At 34.9% G+C, this 21,206-nt stretch overlaps 1 protein-coding gene across 3 annotated transcripts; it reads left to right on the top strand.

Annotated features, from left to right (window-relative positions):
• The first annotated feature begins 7,656 nt into the window (after nt 1-7,656).
• Nucleotides 7,657-19,410, top strand: LOC147069247 (phospholipase A1 member A-like). 3 transcript variants are annotated; one of them, XM_085950957.1, is made up of 6 exons: nt 7,657-7,722; nt 8,729-8,814; nt 11,321-11,439; nt 14,470-14,743; nt 15,128-15,382; nt 18,730-19,410. In XM_085950957.1, exons 2-6 carry the CDS (start codon nt 8,739-8,741, stop codon nt 18,987-18,989), a joined length of 984 nt encoding a protein of 327 aa, XP_085807083.1. In that variant the 5' UTR covers nt 7,657-7,722; nt 8,729-8,738; the 3' UTR covers nt 18,990-19,410. The 3 variants fall into 3 exon arrangements, with proteins under 3 accessions (XP_085807083.1, XP_085807085.1, XP_085807084.1); XM_085950959.1 differs by having other exon boundaries at nt 8,699-8,814; XM_085950958.1 differs by having other exon boundaries at nt 7,657-7,856.
• The last annotated feature ends 1,796 nt before the right edge of the window (nt 19,411-21,206 follow it).

The following is a 21,206-nucleotide window of genomic DNA, read 5'->3' as shown; positions in this document are numbered from 1 at the left end:
TAAGACAAGCCTCAAGCCATCATCACCAAACAACGTAATTATAGCATTTTAAATTACCAATGGTGTATCATTAATTATCGGCTTTTGAGCTTTGAGAATCGATGTCTCCGCTGAATCTTAGGGGTACATTGGTACGACCGCGTTACAAATACCCGAGTTCGTGAGCAGACACCACAGCCTTCGGTGATTGAAGTTATCACGAAGAGACGATTTACGTGGCTGGGACACGTATTCCGGATGCCACCAAAGAGTGCGGCACTTCGTACCCTTGTGGCACAGCCTCAAGGGTTTCATCGCCGTAGACGCCCCTTTCTTACCCTGCAGCGGTGCTACAAAAGCGACCTATTTGCTGCAGGTCTGACATGGCGGGAGGCGCATGGCGATGGACCGAGGGAAGTGGCGCCAACTTGTGCTTGCCCTATGCCCCAATATTGGGACGTGACAGGGTGGAAGAAGAAGAAGAAGTATCATTAATTATATAAGATAAAACATGACGGAAGGTGCAACTCGAGTTGCTAAACACGATTCCTATAGAATAATATAAAATTGTCATTAATCAATGGCAAAGTGGTAGTGGGGTATGAACCATTGGGTAATTCATAATGTTGTTGAGATGTTTACTTCTGAAGCCAATTTAATATAAAACATTTGTTCTTTCGAGAAAGCAGTAGTTCTTTCGAGATTCCTATAGAATAATATAAAATTGTCATTAATCAGTAGGTACCTACCTATATTCAACATTATAAGGACTAATATTGTAGTGTATGTATATACCTATACCATAGGCCCCACATCGTGAAGCTGGCCCCCAGGCTAGGATCTTTGGTGGGGCCCCCTTCTTATCGCTAATAATAAATGCAGTATGTACGGGGTAACAATAATCTGTATATTTAGTGTTTTATTGTATATTTAAAAACATCCATACGAATTATGGAGATGTCGAGTATTGATACACAATTAAAAATTGTTTCGTATAACCACATAACTTTAAATAATATTATTGTAAGAAACTTATTTTTTTTACTATTAAAGCAAATTTGTGATGTGCGTTTATCTCACTTATCTGGTCGATTCGCCTCGCCGGGCTCCTCCTGAGCACGGGCTCGCGGGCTAGAGCCCTCTCAGCCCTCCGTTGTGGAGACCATGACCTATATGTTACAATGATGATGCTTTGGTTACCATTATTGTAATATACCTACACTTACCACCTCAGATTAAAGAACTTACCACCGTATTTATTTAATATATGACTACCATCTAAAATTATTAAATGTCCGCACTGAACACGTACCTACCTAATTTGTGAGTGTATTTTAAACTAAACGATTCAATTTGTGATGTTTGTCCTTACCTAGTCTCATTATTATTGCCACGGTGATGAATAATGATAATACAGAACAATAATTTATTATTATGATAGTAATAAAATTTTATTGGAGGATACTCCTATTTTTTTAAAACAAATTTACAAAAAAAAATTAACTAAAAGTTCTCTAGATAGTATGTATCTATTATTTCTATTATTTTTAAAGTACCAAGTTACAACGTATGTAATTATAACACAATAGAAACGTCCTTTAAAAATAAACTAATTACGGTAGGCTATTCAATAGTTTCATACCAAAAACATTTTTGTAGGAAAATGGCATAATGGTGCATTCATTCATTATTCATTGTAAAAATAAGGGTTTACGACACGTCATAAATATTTTTTAACACGAGTCAATTGTTGAAATGACATTGAATCAGAAAACCCTGTTTCCACTGTATTGTCGATCTTAAATGCTTATCGGAGTGAATTCTTAATGTTTTAGCAGATTTACACGAAGTACCTACTACTTAATTAAACCTTCATAAAATTTATAAATATCCACTCATATTTATCATTTTCAAAACGAAAAAATTCTGCTTGTGGCCACTGGTCAACAGCATTATGTTAAATCAGTTTGGATACCAACGAAAAAAAATATATATGTAATATATAGAAAGGTACCGCCTGCTGAGATGTTTAACCAAATTTTAAGAGAACAAATTTAAATAATACAAAATGTTTCAAAAAACAAGCGATTATCACTAATAAGTATATTTTAGCGGAATTGTACGATTTAAATTACCAAACTTTATCATATTAATTTTACCACCGAAAATTTTGCCCGCAAAAATAGACGTGGGTATAAAATTAATACGGCGATTAGATGGCGATGAAAATAAATAAGTTTTATCACTCACAATAAAATATAAGTAATAAATTAGTAGGTAAGTAAATTCGCAATGCATACCAGTCAAAGGTAAAAGCGAGACTGTACTGAGATGTTTCATACTTTAGAAATTATTATACAAATATGTAGGTGCCTACTTCATGTTTTATTGAATTTAAGTTATTTAAGAACAAAAGGTTTTCATACAATGTCAGCAAAGGTACAATTCTTTTGTAGCTTGCAGCTGCAGTTACTTTTTTCATGTAAGTATGCAACTATTTGGAGTGTTTAGACAATTCATTTAGACACGGATGTATCGACACAAAAAAGAAAATTGAAAAAAATTTAGGGATGTCATAAATTTTATTTTTAACCCTTGCACGCCCGGCATAACATAACTTCGTTAATTTTTATTTTGAGAAAAACTTTAAAAGATACATTCACACATAAATATGTCAATCTAACGAACCGCAACGCAATTTTAAATGAATCCACGAGCCGGAACGGTATATTTTGGAATTCCACGAACCACAACGGCGCTCCGGTGCGTTCCGGTCCATTTCGAGCGCTGGTATTATGGCAATCTTATAAAATTTCATTTTCCGATAAATAATTCAAAATTTTGAAATTGTAAATGTGTCTGAAAGTGTGCAAACGGTACCATATAAATTTAATAATTATAAATGAATAATTATTATGAACTTTAAATAATTTATCAGTTATTTTGTCTTATTTATTTTATAATTCTACTGTACGAAAGGATACAGTATTACCAGTAAAAATTTCCATATGGCAATACATACAGTTTTTGCCGGTAAAGCTTGACGTGAAAGTGACAGATTGAAGCAGCCATTTTGAATGTCGCGTGACGTCAGATTCCTTACGTCACAAACAGTGTTATATGTTATATGATGGAACATCGGTTAAATAGCTTATAAAGAATTTGGCGAATCTCATACATACGTTCCTTATAGCAAAGTAAAAATGGTGTGGAAATAATAAATCTCTGTATTGCTAAATGGTACAAACCAGATGTGTCAGAAATATCATCCAAATAATAAGACCTTAGTTCTGATGATTTGTATAAATGTCTAATTTATAATATTGTGTTTATTTGCTTTTATTATTTAAATTTAATTTTCTGTGTTTTAGTGGTTTATATTTTTTTAGTAAGATATCCATACAACTCATTTCTTAGATATTGGAGTCATGAAATGATGATAAAAATGGGGTGGCATTGTGCCGCTGCCTAGTGGCGGCATTTTGTCTAGGGACGTCACTGCGCTTGAAATATTCTTGGTAGCTTCGTTTAAACTATATAATATTGTGTATAAACCAGTAGCGAAAGGTTGAAGTAGGCTGTTAAAATCTACCATAAATATTCCACATTAAACTTTATTCGTCATACGTATTTGTTTTTATTGAACTAAAACTACAATTTACAGAAAGTGTTGGTTAGTTTTTAAAAGTTGATTAAACCCTGCCTAAATCAAACGTATATTAACTTTGGGGGTTACGATAAAATTGTGCACACTTTTTGAATACATATTACACATATTATTGTTGTTTCATTCTTTTAATTTCATTTAGTCCTTCCTAAACCAAACTATAATACTTATATAAAAAATATTACTACTTACCTCTGTTTCTATTAGTTTATTTTGTGGTCTTTCCGCGTTATCCCAACATGCACTTTTACATGTCATTCTACATTTAAATTTCTCTTACATTGTGAATGTCACTGATGGCCCTTATATACTATAAGAGGAGGTCACTTTTGAAAATACTATTCAAATGTCAAAAAGCCAGTTTGGGTCTTAAGCGTCAATGACATTGAGCTACTTTACGAGCTGCTTGTTGGCGAATTTAAAATCTGTCTGTAAAGTCGCCCAGTGTCATCATCGAACAAGCTAGCAAGCAGATTGTGAAAAATCTATCGAGAAAAGTTGAAAGCTGGTCAACTTTACACGCTACACGCCGGCGTGTGGGCTTACTGCGTCTACGCAGTAGAGCGTAGTAGCGTCCTCCCGGTAAAAAAACGAACTACTTTCTGTCAAAATAGTCGTTTGCTTATTCGCTTCTCAGCGAATTGAAAGTTTTGTGTGTCATCATCACAATCGCAGTAGCTGTATCGCCCGCTTTTAAATTCGCCAACAAACAGCTTGTAAATTAGCTCAATTTCATTGGCGCATAAGACACAGAACAGCTGATAATAAATAGAATTCCGATAGGCTATATACCAATACAGTAAATTTTGACGCAGGGTTTTGAATTTGTGAGTATACTACGAAAATGAACCACGAATTATAGACGTGCAATAGTGTGTGTAATAAACATCAATATTAAATGAGCGTCAACGCATAAAACAATGAGCAGTTGTCAGTATTCGACGTAAATGACGTATTCTTGACGCCTGTTTTAATTTATCCCGTATTCTTCCTTACTCGAGATCGGTTTTCTACTTCTCCTTACCCGTTAGAAATTTCAGTTCCCATTATGTCTGAGTTCCCTGGTCTGAAACCAATTTCGTCTTGACGATGTTTATTATGTCTTTATTTATACTTTCTCTCGTTTTAGAAAACAATATGTTGTCACGATTATAATTATAAATTAAATTATAACCTTAAAAGGGTATTATATAACCGTAATAAACGTTCTCATTTGAAATTAAGAATACAGTCCTAATTATTAATGTCTATGGTTATATTTTTTTTTTTATCAATACGTTATTTTTAATTAGCTCTGGGGCGTTCATAAACATAATACAAAGGCCCGTTTATTCGAATACAAAGGCCTCCTATATTATATCGAGCGCGACACCGGTGTCCCGTCTGAAACGGGCCTTAGGCATAAAGCCCACCAAAAAAGCGTTCGGTGCGCTCACTACTGAGTAGGCCCCCTCCCACCCGCGCATTACCCTTCACCTATGTAATAAGGGGCTCAAGGAGCACAAAATAATTATTATTATCAGCGTCTCTCATAACAAAGCAATAAAAACATTATTAAATTTCTCGGGGCTTGTAATTAATATCGGACACGCAATAACTAAACAAAGAGTTCACTGTTCTTAAATAATGGCTTCTCGTCCGTCTATCGACGACGCTTCGAGGAGCGTGATTTTGCTTGCCGTGTTCAATGAATGGACTACGTTGTATTTTCGTTAATTCGTCCGGCTGAAAAGCCACACAACGGTGACTCATGGAGCAGGCGGGCACAATGCGTCGTCAAATCCAGTGTGCGCTGGCGTATTTGATTACTTTGTATTTTCGATGATTTACACGCCACTTGTGAAATTTTGCGCGAGAGCCCCACTCGCTCCGTTAAGTGGGTTTTAGGTGACGCGTGAGCCATTCGGCCATCTTAGGCGTATTTCAGTATAATATGAATAAAACAATTCTTAGTGGTTTTAAATCCATTAGAATTTTAATTCAAATTCCATCAAGTACCGGTCGATAGTATTAATCTTATTCATTTAGTAAATACATGAACATGGCTACCTTTTACGTTATAATATATTTTATATATGATTTTTAATGTCAATTTATTTGATTTGACAGGTCAGTGCCTAAAAATACTTGAAATTAATCTCTATATATATAAAAATCTCGTGTCACGATGTCTGTGGTCGAACTCCTCCGAAATGGCTCGACCGATTTTTATGATTTTTTTTATGTATACTTGTTAGATATGAGAATAGGTCAACAAGTATATTTCATACCGCTAGGTGATTAGAGTATCTCTATCCAGAAAAAAATTCTTTTATTTTTTGACAATTTTTTTTTGTATTTTTTTTATTATTTGGCATAGAAAAATACCTATAACTCAAAATTTTCACCCTCCTACCCCCACCCTCCGATTTTTTAATCGCGATTATATTATTTTTGTATGAACAAATTTAACCGTCGTTCGTATTTCAAACAGAACGAAATTATTTATGTTGTTGAATAACAGATGGCACTACGTCCGAGAAGAATTCAAGAGAAGCGTCGCGTTATTTTGACATTTCATTCGGCATATCACAACGCAGTGCGTGCAAAATTTTGTACGATTTATTTTAATTTATCTATTTTTATGTGCGTGTATCAAAGTCACAATGCCAGCAAGACGCAAGGGGGGCCATTTGGCCGTCGAACGAATAAAGCAACAAACATGCGAAATAGTAGAGCAGAAAGAACAGACGAACAAATCCAACAAGACAACAAAAATGTGCGTGTAAGCATGTCGCAATTGCGTGCATCTCAATCACAAGAGGCACGAGCTGAACGAAATCAACACCGACAATTGGAACGGAGCCAAGCGCGCCAGTTCGTAGTTAACACACGCAGAGCAAATGACCGACAACGCCAACAAGTACATCAAACATTTATATCCGCTTCGTTCCTTCGTCTCGCATTCGAGTACGAGCCAGATATTGAATATTCCGCTCTTCCGAAAGTGCTGATTGATGCTATGAACAAAGAATGTCCCCATTGTCATGCGCTCAAATTCAAACATGAGTCAGCCGGGATGTGTTGCGCATCAGGAAACGTGCAACTACCAGAAATTGAGATACCACAAAGTAGGCTCATTGCTGCCAATGCCAAACGAACCACATACATTTTTACAAATCTACTTCATGGGCGGTGAGGACATCAATCATGTGGATGCATGTTGCGGCTACAATAGCCTCAATTCGCCTAATGCCAGGCGCATCGTCGGCGAACTGGACGCCCTGTTGAATGAGCACAATGAATTATTGAAATTCTTCGAAGCACACATGCACGAATTGCAAAGTGACAATCACGCTATTGTCATCAATACTGATAAAACACCAGCTGGAGAGCACGTGCGTTGATTCAATGTGCCTGTTGTTGACGACATTGCTGGAATCATGGTTGGCGACCACACATCGACGCGAGAAATTGTGATTCGAAGAAGAAACAATAATCTGGAGTTCATCGCTGACACACACCGTTCATACGGCGCTCTCCAATATCCGCTAATTTTCTGGAAGAGACAAGACGGATATTGTATAAACATTAAATAACGAGATCCTGTCACAGGTAATTCATTCATTATGAACATCACTACTCATTTTGAATTGAGAAAATGAATGGTTGATGTTTTTTTTTAGTTTTTATCGGCGGTCATCGTCTACAGCGCTCTATTCCTTTTTCTGTCATAGATCCCATCCCCACACACTTACGATACATTCGTTATTTTTTATTTAACAACCAAAATATTCACTAGAAATAGTTTATATGGCAGAACAACGTTTGCCGGGTCAGCTAGTAATTTTATAAATTTATACCGCACGTGAGCCCTTAATTTACAACTTAATTTATTTGTTGTAAGTATTTTTCATAACCGAAAAGCCACTATTTGCTGAAAAAAATACATTTAAAATGTAAATGACGTGTCCATAATATATTATTATTTCAGATTTTGATTAATATAAATTGGAGCAGCTCCTTTAAGTGCTGTCAGTTTTTACAACATATTCAAGTAAGAAAGTCCTACAAAGCTTGTCTCAATCTCTACATAGGTAAGCATATTATTGCTTACAACCAAATAAAACCCATTGTCAATTTCTTAATTTCGTCAGTTTACAATTAACGAATCAGATGGAGATCAATAGAAAAATCTAAGTTTATTTTTTTCATTCCAATAATTAAATAGGTATGTATAATGTAATTATTGAAAAAAAAACATTTTTTTAATTATTATTAAATAACCATATAAAAATTATCACAGTTTATAAAATAATTTAAAATTGATCTCCTGAAAAGGTTCTTAAAGTTGACTTGTTTTACACTGTTAGTAGAGTACATTGGCGAAGGGTAGAGATAGGCTGTTAAGATCCACCATAGATAGTACAGACCAAACTTTGACAGTCATAAGTATTTGTTTTATTGAAGTAAGACTACAATTTAGTTAATTATTATGTGAATATCATCCGTATATCACGATCCTCAGTCATGACGGATCAGGACGACTAAGAAGAAGAAAAGTAGTTACAATATTATAATGACTTCTTTTAACTGCAACTTTTTAAAAACATAATATATGATAATAAAAAGAAGTTTTTATTAGAAAGAGGTTCCGCCCCCCTGGACCCCTCAGATGATGGTTACTTGAACCCTGACGGCTAAAATTATTAAACATGGAACATGCTTTGCCTACTGATTCTCTGAATGCTGGTTGTCCAAATTCGAAAGAAAATTTATTTGTCAAAGTAACTGAATCCAAAGGATTCAAACTATTTTATTTTTCTGAAAATTATTTAATTGCAATAATAAAACTAAAGAAATAATAATTACAGACGAACAATACGTCGCACAGAATGTAGGCTACTGAACGTTAAATGAAAATAATCGGGCCGCGGGTGGGCTGCGCGTCTATAGATATTCTACGTTTCTGCTTTTGCGTCGGAGATCATGAGTAAAACATGTTCCATGTTAATATTATATATATATGAAATTTCGTTATCGAAATGTATAAGTATGTATTAATTATTATAGATTACTAAACTGTCAAAATTTATCCCAAAGCTCTTCAGCGATGAGACTACATGTTATTCTTGGTGGAGTAGCATTGCTGGTGATGATAATTATCCCATTGGAATCAGCAGCAGTGGGTGCGTATTACTTCCGTACCAATTCAGTGCCTGTATAATTGATTATTGGGTCTACAATCCCAATCAAATATTATTTAAATCATATTAAATAAATTTTAGACTTTGAATTTTAATTAAAACTAGAAGGATTCGTATAAAATTCTTTGCGTCCTGGTGGAATTGGTAGCCGTGAATAATGAATACCTTGTACAGGGCCCTATTTACCAATTTGTTGGCCCTATTTTCAGAACCAATTGACCCACCGTGGGGTTACTGCCAAAAGTTAAGTAAGGTCTCGAAATCATGTGAATGCGTGTATTAATTAAGACTCTAAGTACCAAAAAGTAGTATTGCCTGTGGTTACAAAATACTGAGTCATTGCAGTAAAATTGCATGAAGCAGACCTTTTGAAAAATGTGTTTTCACATTGTGAAGCAATCTCGGCAGCTTCCATAATTTTAGGAATTAAGAAATCGCGAGTGTCAACACATCGTCGTCGGCCATTTTATATTGAATGCCGTTGACCACTGCAGTGGTACTATTAAAACGCCATTATAAATAAAACACGCCAACGGACTTACAACGTTGCCAGATTTAAATATTTTGCTGTATTTTTTGACTTGCTTGAGGCACTTAGACCATAATTCACATTATTGGCGTTGGTATGTAGATCATTCTTCTATAAAAATGTCAGTTTTTATTTTTTTGGTACTTAGCGCCTTAATAAATACAGCTCTTGTTATGGAGTAATTACAATTTGAATTTTGACATACCCTTTAAAATCAGGCACAATGATAATTTATTTGTGCTTTATGTGGATGTTCTATAGCGGATAACCTTGATTTTTTTCTAGCAAACATATTTATATTTTTTTTTCGACCATTTCCGATCCTAATAAGATCATATGGGCCTCCACAGAGTGGAGGTTTGTATTAAGAGATTTATTTTTTTTAAGAAAAATGGATGTCAGCCACTTGCTCAACCTATTAGGTCTTTACTCTGACTCATACACAAATTTAAAAAACAATGTGTGTACTTGCCAGACCCAGTATTCGAACCTGGGGCCCACGACGCAATAGGCCGACGCTTAAGCCGCGCGGCCATCGATAGATACATAATCCGTTGTTAACTCTAAATACCTAAATTATCGACTTACTAACTTATGTGCAACAACCCCACGTAATTTTTTAACCCTTTGAATATAAACAACGATTTATTGTTATTCATTATAATGACGATCATTGTTGAACGTTTGCTTTTGAAATGGTAAATTATTTTTGAAATGGTAAATTATTTTGTTATGACGTTATGAATGATGAAGAACCATGAGTTAAGCGTTGCCACTTGGTAAATTAACAAGTCCCGCATGTTCGTCAAAGTCAGGAGACTACAAAGACTCCGCCAGGCTGATGCAATAGCATATAGACAAATCATTGTGTCTGAAACGTCAGAACAAAAATACAGTAAGAAAGAAAATACATGTAAACTTATGAGAGAGAGTTTCACAGGTAGAAAACTTATGATAATGTACTTCTAGCTGGTTATATTTTGCTAGTATTTAATAATTAGGGACCGGATTTATATGTTAGTGCATGTACACGTAGAATCAAAAAATTGAATTTTATTGTGCTTATAAGTGCATATTTGAGACATTAGTGCATATTACATAAATAAACGCATATTTATGGGCTTTCGCACGTATTTATAAACCATCGTAGATCGCCCGACGATAGCTGTGATCGAGTCTCATTTTTTTTCAACCCGAAGTATTCAAAAAAACTGGAGGATACATGAGGATTTCGTATAGTAGTCACTGGACATGGTGGAAGATGTTAAAAAAATATTGTCTTCCATTCCAGGTGTGATGAGAGACAAATACGAACAATTCGCCAATAATATATCCAGACATCCAGATTAAGAGAATAATTTAAAAAAAAAAATTGTTTACATAGCTCAACAGTTATGAATTTATCAGAAAAGTGAAAATTTGGGCACCTTTAATTAAATTTTGCCCAACCATCTCTGTGGACGTCGATATGTCGTTTACCACATATAAACAAATACTGGCAGATACGCGGAAAATTTTAATGCCAAAACACATTTAAAAAAATATTGTAACTTTTTGTTTCGAACAAAAAAATAGTAAATAGTATTTTTTAAAAGTTAATTGTGTCGTTTTTGTTTTTTAAAGTTGTGTTAAGTTTATATTGTATTTCTTATTTAATTATTTTAATAATTTTGAATATAGTAATGTAACTTTATATTGATCATTTTAATTTGTGTTTTCTTTTGTTATTGTGTTATAATGATTAAAATTGATAATCCGTTTTCCGATTTCTATCATTAAAATTGGGCGAAGTGCCTATCTACAATTTTTTTCCATATAAAACTCAATTTTTAACTGCACATTTTTTTCGTTTGTAGTGCATATTTTGATGATTTTAAGTGCACGTGCATGCATATATTCATGTTTTTGTTGTATATGAATTCACTCCCTACTAATAATACACTTTTATTTGATTTGAAGATAACTGCCCTGCACCTAATTTCCTTGATCTACAAGGTTCTGCAGATTTTCCATCGGAGCCACCAAAATATTTATCGGATTTATCTTTTATTCTGTACACTTCTACTGCACCAGAAAAGGTATGCATGTTTTATAATATTTACTTACCATTGTACCACCACAATGCCATTATAATAATATATTTTATTCCGAGTCTCAGAGTAATAATATAAAGAGAGTGGATATTGTTCGGCAAAATGAAGTCGCGTATAACACACAGTAGTACCTCAATTTTATTATTTTTAACTTAACTATGAAACGTTATACCATCATGTTGCTTCTCAGTATGGCTAACATGTTTACTAAAAATAACTACCATTAACTTTATATTATTACAAAAACCATAAATTTCGACAACACGTGCTGGCATTTTTTAAATGAATGCTTCAAATCAATATTTACCGGAGACGTTTCCAAAAAATATTTAATTCAGCCGTAGAAATTCTATCTTACTCCAATGCATCTTGCGGAGATATAAGCTTGCCGAATGCTTTCTAATTCGCACTTATACATAGGTATAGTCCATGCACTCAACAGGGACAGTGTTGTACGCTAAAAATGATTTGCAGTTGTGTTGGTGTTCTTTGGTAGCATTGACACAGGGTATGCATGAAGTATTACGGTAAATAAGCATATTTTTATGACTTATTGTTTTAATAAAATATGGAATAAAAATGCGTACATTAGAATATAGGTACCTATATAGTATTTATTTATATTACATTATACATTACATTACAGTTACAATTGAATGAAAACATCGTGTATTATTATTTATTTAGTTGGGATTGGGAATATACAATTTTTTGGAATTTATGAATTAGCCTTAACGATATCATTATCGTTATTTAACAGATTAGTTATAAATTTATAGAGAACTACAAAATTAAAGACAATTATAATACCGGAAATACATAATTTCGTTGGCAATGTCATTTAATTAGACATATAATCATTAGGACTTTGGAGAACAATTATTACAAATGGCATTTTCTACTATAAGTACACAAAATGATACGCTGTTAAAGTAAAATAAATAATAGGAAGAACATAATTTATTGAAGGTGAACGTCAATATCATCCATTTGAGTCACTGTCTGTGTGCGTATCCGTATCGTCTTCGTCAGAGGTATAGGTAAATCGTTTTACAGTGGCACCATGGGTACGGCAAATGCGGCTTGGAGTTGTAGTGGTATTGTTTGCTAGCATTGAAACAGGCATTGTCGCAAGCAATTCAACACACGCGGGAATCGCCTATGGTGTCACTGTAGAATGATTTACCTATATCTGCTGTGTGGATTATAATCTCACTGTTGTGTGCACATGTCGTGTTCACACAGGTAATGGTTTGATTTGGAGTTACATGTAAATAATACACTAGCATTAACACACCTTCTACAAATGTAATGCATAAATCAATGCTACATATTTTTTGGAAATCGATATTACCACCGGTTTTTGTGTATAGCACTAGTCTGACTTTGACAGCTGATGAATAACAGAAATGTATATTATTTATAATTAATTATACTAATAGTCAATATATTTGATTTGAGATTTTTTTTATAATTCAATTTGAAACGAGAAAGAGCGAATCAATACGTCAAGCAATCTGGGATTCGATTTTGACAGCTGAACAGTGGAACACTCGTTGCTTGTGCAAAAAGTTATGCTCAGGCTTTATTAATCTAAAGATGGCGCTGGGCCAACCCATTGAGCTCACCTGATTCTAGAGCGTACAAAATTTCTGTGTAATTGCTACTTGAGTAAAACACTATCAAACAGCGGCTCACAAACGTATGATAAAATTCGCAATAGTCATAATATATTTAAAAAGAAAAAGCACAAAAGAAAAATAAAAAGGGTCTTACGTTGTTGTATCGAAAATATAATGGATATTAGTGAGCAGATAAATATTCAAAATAACTATACACCTTACTGCCATGAATACAAAACAACATTTACTTCGATTGAGATCAATACCGAGCTAGGCAAGAGTCTTAAAAGTTCCAATAATCCAAATTTAGAAATAAACAATATCATTTCTTGGGGTAGTCTGTGTGCAATTTGTGCAGATGGCAGTAAAGAACAAGATTCCCTTTCAGTTGGAACTGCATGCATTTGTCCGGAATTGGATATTCAAATAAAAAGAAGCATTAATCAAAATGCATCTGTATTTACTGCGGAATGTTTCGCTTTGAACGATGCACTTGACATAGCGCTCAAACACGTCAACAAAAATATAATCATTTTTACGGACTCACTCAGTGCTCTCCAATGTCTACTTTTTCCAAAATTTGGCGTAACAACCAATTTATATATACCTGAGATTAAAAAAAGGTTTAACAAATTTATACAAACAACTTCAAATAACAGCACAATTGCATTCTACTGGATCCCTTCACACATTGGAATTCTGGGGAACGAGAACGCAGATAGCCTTGCAAAAACAGCAACTCTTGAGAAGAGCATTGATAAACTCCCCATACCGTATACAGACTTTTTTGAAACATTCAAGAAAATAGCCAAAACTGAAACAGATAATTTATTAAAAAAAAAAAGGTCTAACAAAAGGGAAAAAGTACTTTCAAAGTTATTACAATTCTGAAACCAAGCCATGGTATACCAATAAAATGCTAAATAGGGAAACAATCGTCACAATCAATCGCTGCAGAGCGGACCATTATAATCTTGCCTCATCCCTGGCTCGCTTGGGTATAATAAATGACCCTAGGTGCCGGTGAGGAAGTGAGACAGAAGATGTTAACCACGTTTTTTGGCAATGTTCTCTGTATGATACCCAGAGACAGCGGCTTCTTAAAGATTTAAGTAAACAAAAGCACCAATTACCACTGGACCTTACGATATTTTTGGCTCGGCCGGATATCAAGGCGTTCAAGTGTGTCCAAATGTTTCTGAGTGAGTGTGGCCTACAAGTTTAAACTGTTTTTGTTCTTTTTCTTTCTTTTTATTTTCCTCTCCTGTAAATTTGTAATAATATGTATAAATAGTGTATGTTAAAAAGTAAAGCTAAATAAGACTCAATTGAGACTTCTAAGCTTAATAAAAAAAAATATATATATCATTCTTACATAATTGTGTTTTTTAAGACTTTCAGTTTATCAGAACCAATAGCAAACGTATTGACTTTCCCCGGGTTTGTGTCCAGTCTTCCTCTAGTAATCATCCTTCCTGGATTCCGAACCACGTCGTGTCTTCCAATCATGAGAGAACTCCCTGATGCCCTACTCTACGCCAATGACGCTAATGTATTAGTGCTTGACGAATTGAAATATATGAGTGGCCCTTACGATAAGGTCGTTAGTTACCTTAAATCTATTGCAAAATTGGTAGCCCAATGGCTCGCTGATTATTCTTGCACAGGTAAGAAATTTTATACTGTTCAAATAAACGACCGTACGTCCAAATTCCTGTGATATGCTTAATTGCTTAACTATATGCCTTATTAATACCTGCCCATAAGTGCTCTCTAAATTGTGTTATGGTAACTCATGGCAATCGTAGCATAGTGGTAATGCACAGGGCGCAAAACCCAGGAGACGTAGGTTCGATTCTTGCCGAGTGTTTTTTTTTGAAAAAGATTTTTTCTATTGGCTATATTTTCTGTGTTTTGTGGTGTTTTCAGAATTATGTATGTTCAAAATCTTTATGATTTTTAAATCCAAAAAATATTTTTTTTTTCAAGAAAACTTGTTTTAATTTAAAAAAAAAAAAAAAAGCTTTATGTCTTTACTTGATTTCTTGTAGGTCGGCTGGTTAACAGAAAAATCCATTTGATTGGCCACAGTCTTGGAGCCCATTTATCAGGTTTTATAGGAAAAATCTTTTTTTCATTGGCTTGTCCGAGAAATAAAATTGATAGAATCACTGGGTTGGATCCAGCTGGTCCATTATTCGAAGGAATACTAATATCAACAGCCAATAAATTGTGGAAAGATGATGCTAGCTTTGTGGACATAATTCATACTAATGCTGGAGTTCAAGGAATTAGTCAGCCATTAGGTAAGTTTCATCATTTCTTTTTATTTTATTTTTAGTGACAGCTTACCACTATAAGCCCAATTTAATCAATTCACTTAACTCATTTAGTGCTAACACTGCGACTGGCGCAATTGGAGTCGTTGGCCATTAGATATAATTAACGTATTATTTAAATGTGGTAATTAAAAGGTTAGCAGTGATTGAACATGAAGAAACAGAAGTGACAAAACAAAACACCGATAAATAGAACTATGACATTTCAGGAAAAAATATAACAAAAATTAATATTGAAATTATTGTATCTCTATTATGTTGTACAAATTTTTAAAACACAGGTTTTCAATACGCCGTAAAAAATTAAATTTTATAATTTCTGCATTCCTAATCGCTGAAAAGCCTTAATGAAACGGGACTCAACTCGGTGTTGCCGGCAAGCTAGGTATATCTCGTCATTATCAATATTATATGGACAGCACTTTTGATGAGTGCACATAGTGCCTGAAGATGCCGAAAGGCTAAACCTGGGTCGCAAAAACGATTCAAATGGAATAGTACAAAACTTAAATCCATTAGAAGTTAAATTTGAATTTCATCAAGTACCTTCGGTCGATGGTATTAATATTGTCTAAATGTTTGAATTGGGATCCCTCCCAATATCATTGCCATAATCAAAAGCCTGCACGAGAATAGATAATGCTGTGTCAGAATTGGAGACATTGTCACGAAATGGTTCGGGGTTACAACCGGAGTCAGACAGGGTTGTGTCCTTACACCGTTTCTCTTCATCATCCTCTTTGATTTCATACTACGCAAGTCAATACCACTCGACTGAGGCATACCTGTTACCCCCACGGTGAAGCTATGCGACCTGGAATGACGCTGTCCTATTCGACAACTCAATCGAGGGCATTCAGAGACAATCGACAGCTCGCATAATAACTCATCTCGCGTTGGTTTGAAAATCAACGCGAAGAAAACCAACGTCTTGTGTAATAGCACCTGTCCTGATCCAGATAATTTCCTTCTGATTAGCGACGGACAAAACATCGAGAGCGTCGACAGCTCCAAGTACCTGGGAGTACACATCACGGGAGATGAAATTTTGCAGAAAGAGCTCGCTATCCGAATGGGAATGGCTGGAGCAACATTCAACTCGATGCGGAATGTCTGGGACTCACGATTGTACTCGGTCAAAACCAAATGCCGCCTATTCGATGCTTGCATTCGGACGGTGCTGCTTTACGGTAGCGAATCATGGCACCTTACAAAGGCTCAGAGCAACCGTATACTGGGCTTCGAAAACAGATGTTTGCGACGAGCACTGGGTGTGAGGTGGTATGACTTTATGAGCAACGAGGAGATAAGAGAACGCACCAAGCAGCCTCTCATCACGCTGCAAGTAAAGAGGCGACGTTAGACCTAGATCAGCCACGTGCTGCGGATGCCAGAAGAGAACCTCAACCTGGCTTGCCTGTTCTTCAATCCGACCGGATTCCGGTGTCCTGGAAGGCCGCTAAATACTATCTATAGAGTGTATACGGTGGAGCTACGGGATGCTCGTTTGACCTGGAATGAAGCAAGAAGACTGGCGAGCGACAGGAATTCTTGGAGGCGCCGCGTGGTGTCCATATGCTCCTATAAGGGGCGGATATGGCCTAAGATGAAGAAGAAGTTTGAATATTTTTTGTTGACGTGAATTTTGACTAACGCGATGTGCGACTAAATACATTAATGTGCGATTAAATACATGATTTTATATACCTAAAATGTTAATAGTGACTTGTACATTCAATTAAAACCGCTAAAATCATTTAGATGCAACTAATCAGGAATCGAACTTGCATCTTACGGGTATCGCGCCCACGTACATAGACAATTATGCTAAAGAAGTCATACTTAATTGTGACAAATTTTAGCTAATAGCTTTTAATACTCACTGAAGCGCTTTCCAAATTGAGCTACTATTGTCTATATTCAAATTCAATCAAGTGCCTTCGTTCGATAATATTAATACAGTCGAACTTGGTTATTACCATCACGGAAATAGAGAGCTCTTGGGTGTAATGAGGAAGCATTTGTTGACATTTTAGTTTATGATTTTCTCCATACATTTATTCACTTTTATAACGAGCTACTCTCGGGTATACTGAGCAAACCTGTTAATGTGTCGATCGTTTAAAAACAACATTTTCGACCCTAAGCAATGACACTAAGTACCTAATTGGTGTTTTCACCGACAACATTGAAAAAGTATCCACGCATATGGTTGAAATTGCATGTAAAAAATTCAAGCTTTGTGAAGTCAGTAGGTACCTACAAGCGCCGGCGGCTCAAAACTTCATTACAATAAACAACTTCTTTTTTCTTTTGTAGTTTATGAATGCCATATAATGTTTGAGGCTTTCACGGTTGTTTTTTATCGTAGTATATTCTTGGGTTTTCACCGTGTCTCCTTCTTCCTTCTTTACTCGACGTTTCGGGCTCGTTGCCTTATATCAAAAACACCACCGATACTAGCTCCAGGATACTTCGGAAACATAATATTGAAACAATATTCTCAACGTCGACAAAGGTCCGAAATATGTTAAGACCAGTAAAGGACTCACAACCTTTGGACTCGGCAGGTGTATACCAGCTAAGCTGTCGTGGATGCCCAAAAAAGTATATAGGCCAGACTTCTAGAACGGCAAAGAAGCGTGTGAGTGAACACGAGAGAGCATACCGACTTAAACATTACACGATGTCGGCAATTGCCGAGCACTCGATGGATACAGGGCACAAATTTGACTTTGAGACCAGGATATTGGGTCGGAATAAAGGATATTTCGCACGATTGGTAAAGGAGGCCATTGAAATCTACAGAAACCCTTAAAATATCAATAGAGATGATGGATTACGGTTAAAAACGTCATGGCTTCCGGCACTATCAGCAAAATCTAATATTCGAGCCAGTATCCCCGGTCGTAATGATTGACAGATTACTCTGAGCAACGTTTGCTCTTAGATAATTGGATTCATTTTGACATTCTTAGAGCAACGTTTACATTCACATACATACACTACATTTCATCATAAAACATATCTCTTGATAATGGCCTCTGCAACGAGCCCGAAACGTCGAGTAAAGAAGGAAGAAGGAGGCACGGTGAAAACCCAAGAATATACTACGATATTTATGAATGCCATTATCGTTTCGGGGATTGTTACGATTTTTTTATGTTATATGCTTAAATAGAACGTGGCGCGAAAAACCTTATATAGCGATATAATTAGTAATGCTTATAACGAGCAAATTCAGTCGGTCCCATCTTACTCGTAATAACCAAGTTCGACTGTATTACAATGACAATTATTACATTGTTTTCCAGGACATGTTGACTTCTATCCCAATGGAGGAACAATCCAGTTAAACACAGAAAACCCATTAGATCTTCTAGAAAATCATAGACGTGCTTGGAAATACTTCGCCGAGAGTGTATATTATCGTACACACTTCCCAGCACTCCTTTGCGCCAACTTGTTTCCTCTCACTAATAAAATTTACATGGGATATTACGTAAGTAGAACGAATGAGGGTATTTATTGTTTGCTGACAGCTGGTCAATCGCCTTATGGGTTGGGGATATAGGTACTATAAGTCAAACTGTAATAAATTATTAAAATAAATTAGACATTAAGAATCTAAAGTAAACTTATCCCGATGGAGGACTCTCCACAAAAAACAATAATTTTATAAGAAAATATGATGATTAACATGATCTAAAGCAGGGGTTCACAAAGTATGTACCACGTGATGTGTCACCACGCGAGATTTATGTTAAATCTGTATTATTTTTTATTCTTCAAATCGAATATTAAAAATTATATTTAAAAATTAAATATCCTGAATGGTCAGAAAATTTGAGCCTAGATTGCAGGATTTAGTTTCAAACACACAATTGATTAAATCACATGGTAAAAAAAAAATAATATTGTTTTTTAGTATATTTATATTATATTAACAATGTATACAAATTTAGTTCAAAATATAAGTTAACACAATGAAATAATCTTTTAATTTTTTTGCCTTATGTTTTTTAAAAACAGAAAATATTAACAAAAGAAAGGAGGGCCCCGCCAAATATTTTTGATTTCAAAATTTGGCTTTTGACGAAAAATTTTGTGAAACTAATATATTTTTGTCGGCGTGCCAACCAGTGTTGCCAATGGTTATTTATAAAAATATGGTAACATGTAAATTGTACGTTTTACATTTCACCGTAGCACAGTTCACCGTGAGCTTTCTTATCGGAAAAAGGTGATCGTATACGGTCTCCAATTTTATTAGATTCAATATGAGCATTAATTCAATTTCCATCCGATTCAATCCGATTTTTGCAAAATTTATGAATTCAAGAATAAAAACTTAACCTAACAAATAATCCAGTATATCGGCTATTTAAAAAAAATGTTTGCCGCTGGTTTCCTGTAAACCGACAAGAACCATGTTTTAAGATAGCTCATGGTGAACCATGCCACGGCGAAATGTAATACGTACGATTTACATGTAACCCTAAAATGTGAACTTACTGACGTTTGGGAGTAACCATACGTAATGTTTAATTACGCGTTATAATAATAATAAACACTTGTGAGTATATTGAATAAGGTAATGAAAATGTGGACACCCGGAAGCTTAAGATACGTCACTATCAATGACTCAGGAACTGCTGTGTTCCATATGCATATTGAATATGAATATGAAAATGACTCATTCTGGCAAAAAGCCGCGGAAATATTTAGGGTATAATTATTCATGTACAAGATCTCGGTTGAAACTGTACAAAATGACCCATTTTAATGAAAAACCATTTAAATGTGTTGACTGAAATGACTAACATAAATCATGCTTGCAATCTGGCAATATTAAATTAAATAAGTTGTAGCAAAAATCATAAATAGACATCCAGAATAAAAATACAAATCTGTATAATTTTCTCCTTATTTGAGATCGCACAAACTGACATAGAGCAAAGGCCTTTTTCTCATACATCGTAACATGACACAGAAAATCTATTGGAACACAACCCAGGTTTCAGTTATGTTCTATTGCAGTGTTTCCCAAACTGTGGAACGCGTACCCCCTGGGATACAGAAAGAGTTTGGTGGGGGTACGCGCTGCACCAGGTTTTTGCTGCGCCTGGTATTAATACGACATCAATACAACATCCATGCTAGCAGGTTTATCGCATGCGGAGGAAGAGCAATTATTATTGTTGGAATAATTAGCTTCAGACGGATTCTTGAAAAATAAATAAAAGGAGTGTAATTTAATATTATTCTGGTTGCAAATCGTCATTGAAACTAGAAAATTGTGTAACTCCAAAAACACTACTTTACAGGTTTCCTATACAAATATATGGTTTTGGAGTTAAATCATCCATGATTTAACAATGTTACAATTTTTCTGGAATTACAAAATTTGCAAGATGGATAGATATTATCAACGGCCACTGGATGGCATTCAAAGTCAATTTTCGATTAAAACGGAGTTACACAATTTTCTAGTTTTAACGACGAAATGCAACATGTGTATCCAGTTTTAACAAAGAAAGACCTGAAAAGGAAAAGTCCTTTTCTAACTTCATATCTATGTGAAGTTGCTTTTTCAGCATTTATAGTCATTAAGTCAAAAAAGGGAACAGACTTTTGGATGTGGAACCGCATCTCAGATCAAAATTAGTAACCAGATTGCGATGGTCTCTCGTCTCAAACAAACATAAGCAATTGCATCATTCTCATTGTTTATAATGAATGTTATTTATAATATTATAACTTTTATTTATTCTATTTATATTTTATTATG

This window comes from Rhyacophila brunnea, unplaced genomic scaffold, assembly GCF_057557595.1.
Source record: "Rhyacophila brunnea isolate RB1 unplaced genomic scaffold, BYU_Rbru_1.0 scaffold_24, whole genome shotgun sequence".
In the NCBI taxonomy this organism is placed as follows: domain Eukaryota; kingdom Metazoa; phylum Arthropoda; class Insecta; order Trichoptera; family Rhyacophilidae; genus Rhyacophila; species Rhyacophila brunnea.
This window is presented reverse-complemented; position numbering and strand designations above follow the sequence as displayed.

What these genes read in the sequence shown, in the direction of transcription:
- LOC147069247 (XM_085950957.1), top strand. Translation starts at nt 8,739, where the DNA reads ATGAGACTACATGTTATTCTTGGTGGAGTAGCATTGCTGGTGATGATA. An exon ending in ATTGGAATCAGCAGCAGTGG is followed by an intron (nt 8,815 to 11,320) that starts GTGCGTATTACT and finishes TTTGATTTGAAG; the next exon opens with ATAACTGCCCTGCACCTAAT. An exon ending in CTTCTACTGCACCAGAAAAG is followed by an intron (nt 11,440 to 14,469) that starts GTATGCATGTTT and finishes GTGTTTTTTAAG; the next exon opens with ACTTTCAGTTTATCAGAACC.